This window comes from Hetaerina americana, unplaced genomic scaffold (assembly GCF_022747635.1).
Source record: "Hetaerina americana unplaced genomic scaffold, ioHetAmer1.1.p SCAF_4, whole genome shotgun sequence".
Classification (NCBI taxonomy): domain Eukaryota; kingdom Metazoa; phylum Arthropoda; class Insecta; order Odonata; family Calopterygidae; genus Hetaerina; species Hetaerina americana.
The window spans coordinates 37,231,510-37,250,017 of NW_027286985.1; the positions used below are offsets into that span (position 1 = coordinate 37,231,510).

General features: G+C 36.8%; 1 protein-coding gene and 1 non-coding gene across 2 annotated transcripts; one reads left to right on the plus strand and one right to left on the minus strand.

Annotated features, from left to right (window-relative positions):
• Nucleotides 1–150: 150 nt before the first annotated feature.
• On the plus strand, nt 151–17,847 carry LOC139692165 (testis-specific serine/threonine-protein kinase 1-like). The gene is made up of 5 exons (XM_071590228.1): nt 151–214; nt 376–481; nt 594–801; nt 1,249–1,439; nt 17,762–17,847. Exons 1-5 carry the CDS (start codon nt 151–153, stop codon nt 17,763–17,765), a joined length of 573 nt encoding a protein of 190 aa, XP_071446329.1. The 3' UTR covers nt 17,766–17,847.
• TRNAS-GGA (transfer RNA serine (anticodon GGA)) lies at nt 11,805–11,880 on the minus strand. The gene has a single exon. It is a non-coding gene; the product is annotated as a tRNA-Ser (tRNA).
• Nucleotides 17,848–18,508: the final 661 nt, after the last annotated feature.

Genomic DNA, 18,508 nt, shown 5'->3' on the forward strand with positions numbered 1-18,508 from the left:
AGCATAAATTTGAAATAGCTGCAAAATCTCCCGCGCATTTAGAAATTTGAAATAAATCACCGATTTTCGATAGTAGGGCATATTCATTCGACAACATGACAAACTTTCAGAAAAGTTTTTCGGCTAATAGCACTGAAATACTGGGTAGATATGGCTACAGACTCGGCCAGCTTATTGGACAAGGATCCTACAGCAAAGTTCGTTTTGCAACAAAGTTGACGGATGGAAAATGCCCTAAAAAGCTGGCATGCAAATCAATTGACAAAACTCGGGCATCGTTCGATTACGTTCAGAAATTTTTGCCCAGAGAAATTGGTATTTTGAAAAAGATTAGCCATCCTAACATTGTCACTATCCATGAAATATTTCTCATAGGAAAGAAAGTCTTCATATTTATGGATGTATACGAAAAGGGTGACTTACTGGAGCATATTCGTTCAAAAGGCCCGTTTCCAGAGAGCAGAGCGAAAAACTACTTCAGGTAAAAATAAATAAGTAAAATACTGAGCTAATTGGGTTTATGTCATGCCGCAGACGTCAGTATTTCAATGATTAAGATGAGATGTGGATTTTTCAACTTGCATTGCTTTTAGACAGCTGGTATCAGCGCTGCAATACTTACATGGCATGGACGTAAGTCATCGTGATCTTAAGTGCGAAAACGTTCTTCTTGCATCAAAGGACTCTATCAAAATAACTGACTTTGGCTTTGCAAGAATGTGCAGAGATGGACATGGTAATCGAATTCTCAGCGATACGTTTTGTGGAAGTACTGCATATGCAGCTCCGGAAATTATCCAGGTAAGCCTCACCTTTTTTATCTGCACTACTTGTCCAATTGCTATACACTTTTATTTGGCAAGAGGTTTGATTTGGGTGGCAAGGAGAAATGGAGAGCATATAATTAATCCTAATGCCGTCCTTCACACAATCTCAATGATGAGTGAGAGGGCCCGAGGCATGGTATATACTGAAAGAGGGATGTAGTGTAGGAACTTGTTTTATCCTAACGAAACCAAAGCAGTTTAGACACTACAGCAAGCCACTGTGCAATGAGAATGGAGCCCCAGCCGCGGGCCAGTCGGCCATCTCACCAACTCGATCCTTTACGTGCATTCCAGGATGTAAAGTCAATAAAAAATCTTACGATATAATTTAGAAATCGTTGCCTTAATTCCAATTAGACTCGTTATTTATAGTTCCAAAGCTCTATTGAAAAATTCATATTAAAATCCTTCATTCTTACAGGGCATGTCTTACAACCCTAAGATGTATGATGTGTGGTCTCTTGGATGCATACTTTACATAATGTTAGCCGCAAGTATGCCCTTTGATGATACTAACGTCAAAAAAATGTTAATAGCGCAAATGAGCCACGATATCTCGTATCCTACAAGATGTGGATCGACTATTAGTCAAGCGGCTAAGGATCTTGTTGGGTAAGATAAAATGTTTACCGATGGGTGAGTAATATAGAGAGTGAGGTGAGTAACATTCTAATAATAACAATAATAATATTACACTTTTTATAATAGACCATTTTTATGGCATGATACACACATCAGCCTTTGGATCTAAGAAAATGTATCATACGGGTATCTAAGCAATTTGGACTGAAGAATTTGGCAGACGTAGCCATTAGCCACCCTTGAAAGTAATGAGAGTTTATTATTCATCTCTACCATAATAGATAATTTAAGCATATATGAAGTCTTGGGTAGTCCCAAACAACTATTATCTATTACAATAGTGCGGCAATCTTGCTTACCTTACGCCATTTGCTTTATCATATTTTCTAATAGACTTAAAGCCATTTAAAATGCCTATACCTCCCTCTGTTTGTCAAACGTTCTCCCTCCTATCACAGCCTTCATCCCATAATCCCTCAAAATCTCTTCCACTAACTTTGTCTGCCTTCCTTGAACTTCACCTTTTATGGTTTTTCAAAAGTGGTAAGCTGCCCTGCTATAGGTTAATCGATTTTGAGTTTATGAAGGAGAGAATCACACCGGCTGCCTCGACCACGTCGGCAAGCACTCATATTACAATCTCGGGTTATAGCTATGTGCACGGAGAGGAAGAGGCTTTCCTTACCCATAAGTTAAGACTATGCAGAAAGGTTTGGGACGAGCTGATTATCCTGCACTTAGTTGTATGTTGATGTTAACTGATGAGGGAAAAGCCGAGGAAATTCTTCTTTCTCCATCATGAAATGAAACAAAGGGGAGGGTATTTTCTAATGGTAGTAATACGAGGGCAATCGCTGCCATGATAGATAATATAAGCAGATAAGAAGTACTGGGTAGTCCCAAACAACTATTACAACTGCTACAACGTCCCGGCCCGAATAATTGGACTTGTTGAGAGGGCTGTCATTTTAAATAAATACAATTTTCAGCTACTTTATTTATTTGTCTAAGGGCTAAATAGCACAAAAGAAAAATTGCAAATTATTACAGAACATTTAAAATGTGAATAAACAACATTAGCGTCCAGAAAGGTATTCATTAGTGCTCTAGAACATTCTTTTCAGCAAGAAGCATTGCAGCTTACCCGTGAAGGATATGGAGGTTTTACATTCAGCTTCTATTATTATTTGTTTTACAAAATGAGATCCATGTTACGTCCATATGTGTCCTAGTTAAGGGCAGTTAGTACGTGCATAAGAAATATGCGAGTTATTTACCGAGTGAGAGGTATAATCATGTGCATCAACAGTATTAGAAAACATTATTATATTCTTATATTCAGTTGCAGTTAAAATAAAAATGCATTGAAGAGGAAGCATATTCAGCTTCCTAAAAAGGGGAAGGCTTTATACGTACCTGACGTTGGTTATCAAGCGTAAAATTTTCTTTTGCAATTTAAATTGCAATTTGCATTCCAAAATAAACTATCAAAGCACAACATGTGGCATTTATTTCGAAAAAAAATAATTTTCTCCATGTTGCCATTAGCCTACATCAATGTAGGCTAATGGCGTTTGAATACCTTCCTCCAATCTTTTGAGCAGATTCTAGCTCCGCCGATTACTGCATGTAATTTGTAGCTCGTATTGCGTCTAGATAATTCCAGTAAAAAAAATATTCTGACGAAACCGACGATAGAAAGGTTTTCCAATATTGTTGGTTGAGGAGAGCCGCCAATCGCCCTATTTGGAATGCCAGTCAGAGGATGATATCAAGAATGCTTAATTGATTGACAATATAGTTGCAACACTCATGATGCAGGTCCACAGCTTGAGCTAGTAGGAATTACTTCCTTCATAAATTCATATGGATACACCGACGAGTACCGATGATTATCCAGAAATTCGCGAAAAACTTTCCTATTCATTTGATTGAGATTTAGCTATTGGAGGGGCAGTGAAAAAGTTAGGAACAATTATTGGTTGAGGGGCACTGCATGCATAAAATTCCCTCACGATACATACCTATCATCCCATGTCTTGAAATCCCAGTAGTCAACCATTTCTACAAATAATGCCTATTCTATGCTGTAAAGAGTGTGAACGAAATGTAATAAATCCATGGTAATTCTCTTATTATACTATATACATTAAAAAAAGAAGTACAAGGGAAGACACACAGTTTGACGAATCCTGAGTTCTGGTTCATGAGTAATACAGAGGCAATTGAAGGACTTGGCGTTTACTCTCGATGTAGAGAATTTATTGTCATTTTATTTCCCAATACTTGGGAAAATAAAGTCATCAACCACGATTTACTCATATGGTGTATCATTGTGACCTACAGACATCTTCTCGAGCCGGACGTCACCAAACGTGCAACTATAAGGCAAGTGGCACGGGACCCATGGCTGGTTTCGGGGGGCCTACTTGTCCCGACGAGGAGACCAATTTATGACCGAAAATGGCTTGGAGCAGGTGATTCGGACGACTAAGAATGTTCTCCGGACATGCCCACACAGATTAAGAGAAACGCCAAGTGTCCTCTGGGTATAAAGTAGCCCAGATTGCATTCGCTCAACGTATAAGTAATGTATCCATCGGCTGATTTGTAACCTGGATATCCATAGGTGTGAACGAAAACCAAGAGGTGTTGTCGCTAAAGAAACAGTCGTGATTGTTTTTCTTATCGCCCTGTCCCCGCAACGTTTCTGTACTGCTGTTTAGGCATGTTTTTTAAAGCTCCCTTGAGCACTAAGATTGGCGAGCAAAATAAAAGAGTAGGATTTCATTTCTATCGAATGCTATTCGTTTTATAAAAATATTTAACGCAACAATTTCCTGCGTTGAAAAGGTGAGTGAAGCACATATAAAATAGAGTCCCTTATCCGCGGTGCGGCAATAAAGAAGTGCTTAATTCCTTGTGTTTACGTCAAAAAATTACTAAACTAGTATACACTAGCGTTACGAACAAATCGCGTAGTTTCAGGCGTGATGTGGTGGAATTCGAACGCAATGATGAACAAATAGTAGTTCTTTTTAATCAGATATTTATTTTAATCCACGACCGGTTTTGATGCACTACATCGTCTTCAGGTGAAAAACTCCGTCACACGCTAACTTTTATGCCTATTTTAACCAGGGAAGAAGGGGAGGGAAATATGTGGTTGAAAGATCCCAACATTCTCTTTTATGTAAAATGTCTTTACCGCTTTATTTCGTTGTATTTTATATTGTATTTTACTATTCTCTACTAACCCTTCCTTTCTTTCCTTCTTCCGTTCAAGCCAAATTCCTCTCTCTCTTCCTACCAAATATTTCCCTCCCCGTTCTCGCTGGTTAAAATAGATATGCAAGTCGGCACATGACTGCAGTTTCCACCTTAAGATGATGCAGTGCATCGAAACCGGTCGTGGATTACGTGTAACGCTGATCCTGATATCTAGTGGATAAGTGCATCTATTTGTTCATTATTAGAATGTACGACTAATGTGAAGTGATTCAGGTAAGGGAAACTCGAGACTAGAATACGTGGTTTGAAAAATATGTAATCAAAACCCTGCATTAACCAGCACCAACTTTACGTCTGAAAGCATGAGAAACGTGACACATTTCACGTAAGTACAAACACCTTGTGTACGTTGTCACGGAAGTGCTGTCGTGGGGTGGTGTCCTCGATGAAAGAGATTTACGCCCTAAGAGAACTTACAAAACTTGCATTCGCTAATAAGTATCCATAAAATTGCCAATAATAACAGTAACCAGTTACTGAATGCTGCCCATTTTCTGAATAATAAAGCTTTAAGTCTTACTAAATTAAAAATTATTATATTTACGCCACTAATAAAGCATTAAAGCACTCGCATTAATATCATTGAACATTTACCATCCCAAGTTTTGACAAGGCATTCACCTAGAAGTTAATAATTTTCGTATGACGACTAAATGTGAATTTCTAGTTTGATTTAGTCCTCGAACGCGGGCTATATTCTTCTTTCGTTGAAGATTCTGATACGTGTATAAAAGTCGGAATTGAAAGTTGAAATAAAAAGTTTTAGGGGGACGGAGTGTTCTCATAAATTGCCCTACAAGGGACAAGAGAACTGTAATTATATTACGAAAAATATCAATTTCTTTTGTAATCTCGCGAGTCCAACGTAATGTATCGTTATTTCCTTGAATGGCACAGTGTCTTTTCAATGTCCATAAAGTAACCCAGGGTACCATCGATTTGGAGCGGAGACGTTGCATGTCACCGAGCTCATTTCCTGTGCACTGATGATCAACTGTCTCAAAACACGCCACTGGGAAGTTCAATTGTCACCAAAACACAATTATTGCTCGTTTGGATACTTTTAGTGAAGTTATATTCCGTCTTTTAAGTAGGTTCTTGCGGTAGTCGCATGTCACCTTAGTTTAGTGATACAGCGGTGAAAGTAATCTCCATATTTATTACGGGGACAAATTATTCTTTCCCGATCTAATTATTGCAAGCGAAAAGCGTTTAAGTTGTCTCTTACAATACTTTACTGATGAGCCCGTGACGAGGGAGCTTAGCGCTCCCGAATCCGTTAGGTAAACAATGGAATCAACAAATCCATATTTATTCCCATTCTCACATTAGGTTTTCGTTAAACATCGATCGCATGCCCGATATCCCACTTTCCAGCATTCCGTACCCGTAGGCGACGTCTCCGTTCTTAGCCGGAGGCGCGCCCTACTCCTACTTTATGTGAACCAGGGTTTGCGGGAGCTTCCGGCCACAACGCAATAAACCTGCATTTTCTCTCTGTTAAGCTCTTGGATACTTGCATCGTCTCCGGGTGCGTCCAATGGGCGGCATTCGTTTTCCTCGTATAAATCTCGATTATCTGCAGTTCGACGTGTGTTTTGGCAACCGGTTATTTCATCGAAATCCTATGGAGGTGGTGTCGCGGACGACTTCAAACACCCGTTACCCAGTCCTCCCAGTAATACGAACGACCAAGCCCAGACCCTTCCTGCCGCCTAAGATTCAAAACGAAAAATCTCATGGAGGGAGCTCATGTCCTCAAGGCAATCGCTCTCTCCCCGCCGATCCCCCGCCCTTACGAAACAAACTCATTAGACAAGGAACCTACAGCGTTCTGGAGCCCAAGGTTGTGAAAGGACCGATGAACGGGAGTGAACAAGGACACCGGGAAAAAATTCCCAAGGAACTGCATACAGACGCCGGTCGGAAGAATGTGCCATCGCCGATCGCAAATGGGAGATTGCCTAAAATTAAACGGAGAGTTCCAGGAGTCGCTGATGCAAAACATACCTTCTCTGACAAAAGTCAACATTCACAGAAAAACCAATCGTTCTGGATAGATTTGTGAAGAAAAATTTGGTGAGGTGCACTAATTGATTTCTTATGCATGACAATTATTCACTATAGGTACTTCTGCAATTGATTGATATGTAATTAGGTATCATGAAATTTTCGATTAGTCAAGTGCATATTCATAGGTACTTAAATGAGATAATTTTATGTGTATACATTTATAAAACATGAAGTGAATGTATTATCATTTGCGAAGGAAAATCAAATCGTGCTGTGATTGTTAACTGTCTTGAAAAAAAACATTGTTTTACTCTGTCAGCGCTAAATTCCATTAGCTGAGTATGCAATTGCAAATTATCGACAAATGCCCTTGATATAAATTATTATGAGAAGAATGCCTTGGCTATTATGAAAACATATATGAGTTAATTAAGTAACTTGCTCTCAAGAAATTTAATTGAAATCACTCTCCGTAAGTCTTCAGCTATAGTGTCCCAAATGCGGAAGGTAATTGTTCCAGGAACAACTTTTATTGTTTGGCTAAAATGCGATCCTCAGAGAAGTGTGAAAAATTAGATAAAATTAGAATACTTATGCCACAACTGGACAATGTTTTTTGTAAAAATGTAAACGAAGCAAGCAGTAAAAGATACATTTATATGATTTAAAGCAAATGTCAATTACAAATAAATGCATCCTGACTTAGTATAAAATATCTTTTTGCATAAATTGGAAAAACGAGAGTAAAATGATAATAAAGGTAAGAAAGTAGAATGTATTTATTAGAAATTACTAATTCGGATAAATCGAAATACTAAAATATGAATGTAGATATTTAAAAGGAGTTGAATAAATAGCCGATTCTAAGAAGCAAAAGAGCATGGATACCTTTGTATATCCGCACTTCAAATTATTATATCATTCTCCAAGAAATACTTGTTGATTTATTATACGTTTTGAAAACTTTGTTACTCTTACACAAAAGAGAATCCATCATTTCTTAATCTTAAGAGAGTATGGAACAAATATACAAGAAAACTCAATTATTTGTCGGCAATATATAATTCATAAATTTACGGACTAGGTGCTGCTTATTTATTTTGATAAAGAATTTTTAAATGTAATTTTTCATTGGACCTTCAAGAATTTCACTGAAGGTGGATATCTATGTGGAGAAATTTATTTATCGTATTTTACCACTTTATATGTGCACATAGCAAGTAGTAAAACATAACTAACTATAGGTTCAATTTATAAGTATGCAATGAAACTTCAATATTTTAAATTCAAAGGACCGAAAATTTGACCTTCAAAATATCTGGGCTTGAAATTATCTTACTAAAAAACTTTAAAATATCTTTTGCAATAAACCAGTAAAATCGCAAATCCGTTTTATCTCACCTACAAAATACCGCGCAAAATGACCTGATATCTTCGTAATTCAATTTTTTACATAAAACGCTGTTTTCAGAGCAGATATTATACCAGCGCCTTTTTCAATTGCCTTTTCCCTGATGTGGAAAATCTGGTTTCACATTTTCCATTTCCTCTGCTTCTCTCATTTACGTTGAAGTGGGTCGAATAGACTGATCCTTCTGTTTAGTGAGATGCGTTGCGTTTTTATTTCATTATCGCACAAAGGAAACCCCGCTGTGAGGGAAACGCGTGTAGCATCTTCATTTTTATCATTCTCCGATATTATAAATTAATCTTATAATGCCCAAATCAATATTATCTCATTCTCTTTTGATAATAACATAGGTTTTTTCCTTTCGTCAATATTTTTCATGAATTGTACCTATAGGAAATTATAATACAATTTCAATGACTTTGCAAATGAATTATATTCTCACGAAAAACGCCTTACTAAAAAATGTTAACACCAAAATAGTACAAATTATTAGCAGTTAACTTCAAAATGAACGAGGTCATAAATAGCTCACTTTTTCGCCGTTACCATTGTAAGCTAATCGGTTATATTATATTGCTGCAAGGTCGACGTTTCACACACTTAGAGGTAAATGTCCTGTTAGCTGGAATCTCACATAGGATTTAGTGGAGTGGCAAGAGTTTTTACGGATTTTTGTCGAATCAGTTTATGTCGCGATGCGACTTGAGTCTTCAGAGTTGCTTGAGCACGGGCTGTTCAAATTACATGCAGTGATTATTTTAATATCTGGAATACGAAAAGTAAGTTTCCCCGCAGCTCTAGCGATGGGGGAGGCGTTTCAACATTCATTTGCGGGCACGGATAATGGCACGAGGACAGGCTTCAATGGACGAATTGACACCTATCATCGTAAATTGTCGCCATGGCTTACTCTTCTGCAGAAAATTACTACCATAATGACCTCCGACTCCCACACCTAAATGGCACTTAACATCTGCCTCGATACCTGAGAGAGCCTGTTCACAACGCGTGAGTGACCTTGACTTCCCTTTCGGCCAGCTAGACAACTGAGTGTGCAAAAGTCAAGAAAAATATCAAAAGCGGATTGTAAGCTTAGGAAGAGCAAGGGTCTGGTTGGTTTCCCTTCTCCTTGAGGATAGGAGCCCTGGGTTCAGTTGGACGACCGACGGAATAAGCACCAAAGAAGTAAACAAAAGTTCTGATCGGGCAATCAAGTCTGTAAGATACTGGTTTACGTTATTATCAGGACCGATATTGTTTCACATAGACTCAACCTGGCGAAAAGAAGCAATGTGCTTTGGGGCCAATGAAGTTTATTTTGCAAGGAAATGTGGTCACTTCAGTGTACGCTCGAAATGTGGGCAAACGCAAATGCTTATGGACGTGCATCATTTTGCGAGTCGAGGGCTATTTCATGGCTTCGCATTGCACCGAAGACAGATAACTATTTGTTCTGATAAGCGTGCACCAGCGATTTTATTCAGATCGCTATTTGGTTCTTACTACAAGATAATACGAATTATGCGAATTCGAAACGAGGTTGATCTGTTTATCAGACATCGCAATGAGTGGTAGGATCGCATGATTATATCCATAGAATAGTAAATTCATAAGGCCAAACAATTATCCCTTTTTAATTACTATTATCCAGCAATGATTTATCAATCACACTGAGCACTTTTCTTTGATTGCATGCACCACTCTTACTCCACGCCTTATTTCATTTAGGAGAGAAGAGGTATATCCAATTATGGGACCTATGGATTAAGGGAAAACCGATAAAAATACCGCAATGTTAGATAAAGTGAAAAGATAAAAGAAATAAAAAATTAGGAACCGAGGAGGAAAACAATGTGGCAAGATCAAGAAATTAAATCAGCCAAGAGGCCAGAGAAGAATAAATTATGTTAATATGGAGAAGGGAAATAAATTTATAAAGGGATATGTAAATTTGAAAAAGGAACAGCTAAAGTCATTTACAGAGCTTAGTTTCCTACTTTTTAATAGACACAAATCAATTGACATTGTTATTCAAGATGAGAGTTGTGACATTTTCAATGAAGAAAAAAATAAGTCAGATAGCTGGAATGCATATTCCAAGTAATTTCAATAGAAAGAGAAAATTCATGTTAGAACTCTGTGAAGAAGAAGATTCTGTGAATGATAATGAGAAAGGAGACTCCCTGCATGGTGATGTTGATGCTGCAGTGCAGGATGTGTGGCTGTATAAGTTACCAGGGTTCAATGAAATACCATAAGAATTAATAAGAATATAACCCAAATTAAACTTGACACAGCACTATAATATTTTTTGTGACCTTTATTCAAGAGACAATTCCAATGGACTATCAGAAGCGCATAATCAGACTGGAATAGGCAGCAGCAGACATGCCATTTTGGAACAATCAACTCGGTGATTCATGCATTCATAAAAACGAACAATCAAAGAATGGAAATGAAAGCAACATTGGATGAAGGTTAACCTGAATGTTCAAAAAGTAGAGGATTAATAGAAGCTATTTTTGCTTTCAATATGCATTATGATTGGATATTTATACCAAATATCTTACACAGAATTTCATAAACTGAAGAAAGTTTTTGGCATAGTTGGAACACAATTTGTGTTTCTTAAAGGAAATTGGAATGAGTAACAGGAACACAAAACTGAGACATTGAGAGGTGAGAAAAAAAACGAGTTAAAATTGGGGGTAGAGATTGAAGGCTTGTAGATAAAGAGGGATAGACAAAGGAGTACGGAGAGTCCCGAACCGGCACGGAAGGATGCCAACTTCCCACTCGCTACAACTGCAAAGTGAATCAACTCAGGGCACCTAGATGATTCCCAATGAAAGGAACTGATTCACCAGCAGACCCGAGATGACACCGTCCTCCTTCCCTACACACCATGGGAAGATGGGACAATGGACCCCTTAAAAAACCCAGATAAGAGGAGAAGACTGTCCTTTGTCCATCCTGTTTCTTCCTCTACAAGCCTTCAATTTCCACCCTCGACTTTTACCAATTTCTTCTCCCACCCTCAGCAGCTTTGGTTTTTCTCGCTTGCCACTCCCCCACACCTCCCAGCATGTGGAGACATCCTGTTTTCCCCCTTCCTATGTTAAATATATATATATATATATATGTATTTATTTATGTAAATAAATATATATATATATGTATTTATTTATATAAATAAATAAATATACATATATAACCATAAACGCAGTAATCAACCCGAAGGTCAGTTTGGTAGATAATGGCAGAGTTCACCCAGTACTTAGCCAAACAGCATGTGAAATTAGGGTATGGGGGCCAGTTCGTTTCTCTGTGCCAGTTATGGTTTCCCAGGAAAATCTGGTACACGAAAAATCACATTGCTTGGGTGGAGCTGCAGGTGCCCAGAGAGCCTTGCCCGGGAATCGAACCTGGTCCCCTCCGGTCAGCAGTCCAATGCTCTACCCCCTGGACTACTGCGACCCACATTTATATATATACATATGTACATATATATACACACATATATATATATACACATTCAAACACGAAATCCCGCCAAACGGCGAATAAATACTCATATATACAGAAACATATATAAGGAAAAGGGATAGGAACACGTATAAAGGACGAACACAATAGAGGTGGGGAAGGCGGAATCGAACGGATCACAAGAGTAAAAATATTTCCTCAACCGGGACTCGAACACCGGATCTTTCCACTTTCCGGGCGGATGCTCTTAACCACTTGAGCTATCGAGGATATGTAATTTACCCTGAGATCCGTGGGTCTTATATGTCGCCAAGCGCCCCGATTCTTTAGCCAAGAGATGGCGTCAGGGGGCTGTTTCACCCACCAAAGGAGAAATAGACAATACACGAGAGGAAAGGTCAGTGGTTAGAATTCATACAGCATCATACAGGAAAAGAACAGTGCGTTTCGTGGCACGCATAGCCAGAAGAAAGAGATGAGCCACATTGGCCAAATACACATTCAAACACGAAATCCCGCCAAACGGCGAATAAATACTCATATATACAGAAACATATATAAGGAAAAGGGATAGGAACACGTATAAAGGACGAACACAATAGAGGTGGGGAAGGCGGAATCGAACGGATCACAAGAGTAAAAATATTTCCTCAACCGGGACTCGAACACCGGATCTTTCCACTTGCCGGGCGGATGCTCTTAACCACTTGAGCTATCGAGGATATGTAATTTACCCTGAGATCCGTGGGTCTTATATGTCGCCAAGCGCCCCGATTCTTTAGCCAAGAGATGGCGTCAGGGGGCTGTTTCACCCACCAAAGGAGAAATAGACAATACACAAGATGAGTACATATATATATATATATATATATATATCATATATACATAAATGAGTGAGAGCTTCACTTGAAAATGATGTCGTACATTAAAACTACTCAAAAATAAATCTTTATCAAGAGGAAAAATGCAAGAGTTTTCATCCCTGTTATCATAGTATATAATCCATGGAGAAAGAATAATTATGTGGTGATTTTCAGATGACATAGCTATGCTTGCAAAGATGACATAGTGAATCTAATAGCCTATATTTTTAAAGGACTAAATGCATAAATCATGGAAGAAAACATAGCCAGGGAAACAGTTTTGCTATTTTTGCAGCAGGATCAAAATCATTAGAATGAGAAAGGTAAGATGATTCAATTCAAGATAGTCCACCAATATACAGATAGTGTTTGAATGGTCCCTAATGACAATTTACTTCTTATTACCTATTGCAAGAACTTCCTCTTTCTTTGTTCAATATTATTTCTTTCTTCATAACTTCTCCCTGCTTTCATGCCTTCTAAAAAGCTCACTCACTTCCTTCTTCTATCCTACAAACCTAACATTCTCTCTTCCAACTCAACCTCTAACATGCCATTACCTTTCAATGTTTCCTCAACCAACTTTCTCTGCCATTTTTATTTTCCCCAGTAATTTCCTCTCTTCATCCATCCTATTTAATTGGCATTTGTCTTCCTTTCTGTATAAATTATATTCTTCATTCTCTACCATAGCCACAGAGCTTTCTCTCCTCATGCCTCAAACTCACAGTCATAATAAAGCACTACACTTCATAATGACAAGAAAACTGGGTAAAGGTACCAAGCTTAGTAAAAAATGTTTATGTCAGTAATTTTACACACATTAGTGATAGTGTGGAGCTGAATAGAGCTCCAGACATAGAGGTCGCCTTCACCTTAAGACATCCCATTATCCTAGGGAGAATGGGATATCTTTGAGCTGAAGGTGACCTCTATGGATGAATTATTGATTGATATTACTTTTATCAGAATGTTACGTCCTTAATCTTGGTCTAATTTGTACCTGATGATGCCATACCACGGCGAAAAGTGTTGTGCTAAACCAAATAAATTCTTTTTCAGTGGTTTCCCTATCCTACTTGAGGTGCTTTGTCATGGGCACTTTCAGTGAGTATGCCGCCCGTCGGATGGGATGTTAAGCTGTAAACCCCTTGGCACTCTTTGTTAAGAGTTGGCTTATGCCAACGCTGGGTTTCTCTCCACTGTTGGTTGCCTGCCCTAAAACTACTCCTACTACCAAATAAATGTTGTGGAAAAGCACATTCTCTCTTTTATTTGATGTATATACAAAACTTACACGAAGTGAAGCCTGAACCTATTAAGTTTATAGGTACATACCATTTGAAATATCATATTGGTAAAGGCACCAAGGGCAAGAAAGCTAGATACCAGTAAATTCCTTTCTTTGTACTCCCAATTTAAAACATTGACATTTTCTTCTATCTCAGTCCAACTTATTTTCTCCCTTATCCATCATAACTATATCCCAAAGACTTCCACTCTCAACCTCTTGCCTCAAAGAATAAGTCTCTCATCCACAAAACATTAAAACCCATGTTAAAGTCTTCCCTTATCTTTTTTTCCACATCTTTAGTCAGAGTAACCATCATTAATTCTTCTTACAAATGTCTCTTTTGCTAACACAAGTCGTTTCCCAATGCACTATCTCCGACTGCCCCTTTTTGACTGTCTCGGCTCATTATGCTCCAGTTTCTTTCCTCTTTAAATGCTCCCCTTAGTTTTCCGACACCTCAAAGATCTCAATACTATTATTTCCTTTTGATTAATCTTCACTCCACAACTTTCACAATGCCCATGCAAAGCACTGAATAATAGCCCTTACCAATTATTTCTAATGCATGCATAAGTTTTGAATATGTCAACTACCCCTCCAACCTACTCCTATATTTCATGATATCTCCATCAACTTTTCCCACACTACATGGTCGAAATGCTTCACATCTATTAAGAACACAAAGACATCCTGATTATATTCAATATTTTTTCTAATAATGTTTTCATCACTGCAATGGAAGCATGCAATCCTCTCCTCTTTTTAAAGCCAAACTAATCTTTGACTGGGTAGCCGTTTCCACTATTTTGCAATAATAATAACATGTTATTGTCCACTGACCATACATATCATGTTGGTGTAGAAGTCAACATTTTCTTGATGATTCACCTTTGCTACACATGAAACTTAACTTTTCATCCTATATGTATTCGTCAAATAAAACTTCTTCAAACCTTTTGGGATCTAGATCCAAATTGAACCAAGGAAATCTTCTGGTTACATACCTTTCCTCTGCATACTGCATAAAAGTTCAAATTATTCCTTCTTTCCATTTTTCTCTAAACTCTTTAGTAAAGCTGTAGGAATATTACTTATTCCTACTGCTTTGTTCACCTTCATCTACCTCCGTGATTTTTCTATATTCTCATCTACCTGTATGTTGTTTTCTCTTGCTATTTTTAAAACGACCAACTAATGTCTTCACTATAAAGCTCTCCGGCATATTCTTTCTTCCGTCCCTCAATTTATTCTGACTCTCAATCAATAGCTTCCCTGTCTTATTTCCAATGGTTGCAACATCCTGAAAATTTTCTTACCTTCTTATATAGTACTTCTACTTTTCCTCACATCTGAAATTTCTCAATATTGTTGCACTGATCTTTCCATCACATTTCCTTGGCCCTATGATATTCTCGCCTAAGTTTATTATTTAGCACTGAATACTTTTTCCATTCCCATATTTGTGTTCTTCCATTTTCTTCTTTCATTTATCCTGTTTAACATCTCTCTCAAAACCCATTTCTGATAATTGTCTTGTTATCTATCATTCCCATTATTTCCTTGGATGCTCTATCCTGATCTTAAAGTCTACCCACCTTTCTCAATTGTTTTTATTCCACTTCCGGGAAAATTAGTTCACTTTTCTGAGATGGTAAGATATACATATAGGATAGCAGCAGGAGATGAGTCTACCAGAAAATGAAATGCAATGTTCCAGAAGAATCAATAAAATAAAATGGATAGCCATGCATCTAAACTAACTTTGAAGAGAACCTACAAAGAGACTGGCAAGAGGAGGAAAAACAATTGGGCATGTTGTAGGGGCAATAATAGAGACCCATAGAGAAAGAGCTGTACAATGGTAATGGTTAGGTGTTTTAATAACCGAGGTCTTTTGCCCCTAACTGGGTCCATATTTAAAAAAAGAAAGGAAATGAGGGGTAGAATATGTAAATTCCTTCAATGCGATTGAAATGATGTGCTGCATGAGTGTGAGTGAGGTGGGGAAAGAATTCAAGGGAAGGGTGAAGAGATAGAGAGTATCATAGAGAAATTTTGTGAAAAAGAGTCAGTTCTCTGTCAGCACATTATTGCACTTTGTATCAAGCATTTTTGGCACTGAGTCTATCCTGAAAGGGAGTGGTGTGTATACCTATGAGCAGTTAATTGTTAACTTCAGAGTATTTAAATGAATTTGGCAAGGGAAATTTTATTTCAAAACAAAGTATAAACTAGGATTTCATTGTGAATATGTGAATAACTTTAACACATATTTAAGACAAAGTCTTTAAGCAAAAATGTAATTTTCATTTAACATTTATAGTTAAGATATTAAAAGAGATTCAATTTCAGAAACATTACATTATTATTGAGAAAATGAAAAACTAGAATTATTGAAACAAGTAGTAGTAAAAAAAATCAATGTGTAGGAATTTATGTAGTCTCTACTCATCATTGGTAATTTAGGGAGAGAGGAAGTAAGTAGATATCTAATCTGGATAGGAATTCATTGATAATGGGCAAGTAGAAGTGATATGCTGAAATTATTTGGTTATACAGTGCCAAGATCATTAGCTCTTTGGTCTTATAGCTAACAATTTCTCTATTTCTAACTTGGTCTCTTTTCAAGCTGATCAGTCAGTTTTGAGACTATGGGGATTGATAACATATGTAGATTTTTTCACCATAATCCTAGTAACTATAATAATAATTCAGCAAAAAAATGATACCCTGAAATAATAACATTTGCCATTAAAATGTGAAATTGAACTTAATTATTGCCAACAAGGATTACCTAGGTTTTAGGAAAAACTATCAATGACATACTTGAGGCTCAATTTAGCAGCATAACAAGGTGTTAGCTGTCATCATAAGAGGTAAACAACTGCTTTAATTTGTTGCTTGTATTACATACTATATATTTTCCTTCCTGACACAACAATGATTTTTGTACTTTCTGAAATAGTTACTTCTTCACCAAAGCAAGTGGATCAGGTATTGGAACACCAATGGAACATTAAGGATCGGTCTTCAAATTTATTTCTCTCTTGAAGAAATGTCCGAAGCATTAAGGAGGAATAGGGGTATCATGCTTGCAAATTAGCATTGAATAAGTTTCCCTCCAAGTCAAAAACAATTCAATACTATAACAGATAACTGCCTGATTAGGTATTCAAAATTCATTATAGTGAAATGATTCTTGTACTTTGCATGGGCTGACATTAGGTATTCATTAATAAGTATGTATCCAAAAAAATTAGGGCTTGGATGAATAGACACATATAAATATATCAGTTGGCATCATGAAAATTCAGAGAATCTTGCACGAAAAAATACTACATTCATAAATTGAAGAAATTTCACAGGCAAACAACATTTTCTTCTAAAATTAACTGTTTACATAGAAAATGACAACAAACATCTAAAAATTACTTCTAAACTGGGTAAAACATTATTAGAGATTTTCTTGTGTATGATTCATGCTTGGGTGAGAATAAAGCTTCTAATATTTTGGGTAAGGATTGGGTCAGCAAGAAATGTGCAGCACCACAATAGTATTAAGAAAATTGGTCACTAAGTTATACATCATGCAACTCAGTGGTTCACTATTTTCAGCATAAGGATTGAGCACATTAAAGATGTGCTACATAAAACCAGGAACGTGGGTGACGGCTTAATGCAAAGAAAAATAATGTTCTTTATATTAAAAAAAATTACAATAAAAGCACCATTAAAATATTTGAGGGCTCATTTGATTATCCTAGTGATAAAATTATTATAAGAACTTAAAACATAAAAAAATTACAAATAAAACAAAGGTAAAAATAAATTAATTTTGTTTAAAATATTCAAATTAGGATTTCTAGGCACTTGAGCCATTTTATTGTCTAAGTCATGAGGGACATAATAATTGGACCATTAAGGCTATCATAATATGAATGTGTTGTGTTTTACATATGATATTGATTATTTTTTTCTTTTCTGAATGCTCCAGGTAACCGATATGCTGATAGAAACCTGATTATTATAAGGACATCACTTTCAGCCTGTCATTCAGTTTTCCAAGGGTCAAGAACCAGAGTTTACACAGTGCTCAAGTTTAAGGCTAGTCACAGTAACCTATGGTTTGGCAGGTTGACAACTTAATTACCAAGCTAACCGAGATGGACAACAACAATCATTTTTCCGATCTTATTATGAAATGAAATAAATGAACGTGACACATCATGAAGTAATTACTTGAGAAAATGCAGATGTTATGAAATATTACATTTACAATAATAAGATGAAGTATGACAATATGGAGGATAATTGATTATACTCTTTTCTTTTAAATACAATTGCATTTGCTAACAGAGCTGTCCATTTTATTGCATTAAAATAAACATTTAATCAAAAGGAATGGGAGATTTGATCTGAAATATACACCACTTCACCTTCCCTGTAATACAATTATCTGTATCCAATTCCAAATAAAGGCAGAAATCAGACTCTAGTAAACTAAAAATGATCGTTAAAAAAGTGTATGTGTGATGATATATCATTAGGTTTTGTGTTTATATGATTCATACCAGGATGCGTCACAAAAGAACCAAGGGAATGGAATAATAGAAAGTAAATAACAAGTAGTGGTATGGAAAAAAATCAGTAGGAAGGATATTTTCGGAAGACATTGGCTGTTAAAGGTCACCTAAAAGAGTAATAGTAACATAATAAGCTATGCATTCATATGTATATTATC

Coding starts and splice junctions, on each gene's coding strand:
- LOC139692165 (XM_071590228.1), top strand. CDS start 151: ATGGCTACAGACTCGGCCAGCTTATTGGACAAGGATCCTACAGCAAAG. Junction 215..375: donor AAAGTTCGTTTTGCAACAAA/GTTGACGGATGG, acceptor TATTTCTCATAG/GAAAGAAAGTCTTCATATTT. Junction 482..593: donor AGAGCGAAAAACTACTTCAG/GTAAAAATAAAT, acceptor CATTGCTTTTAG/ACAGCTGGTATCAGCGCTGC.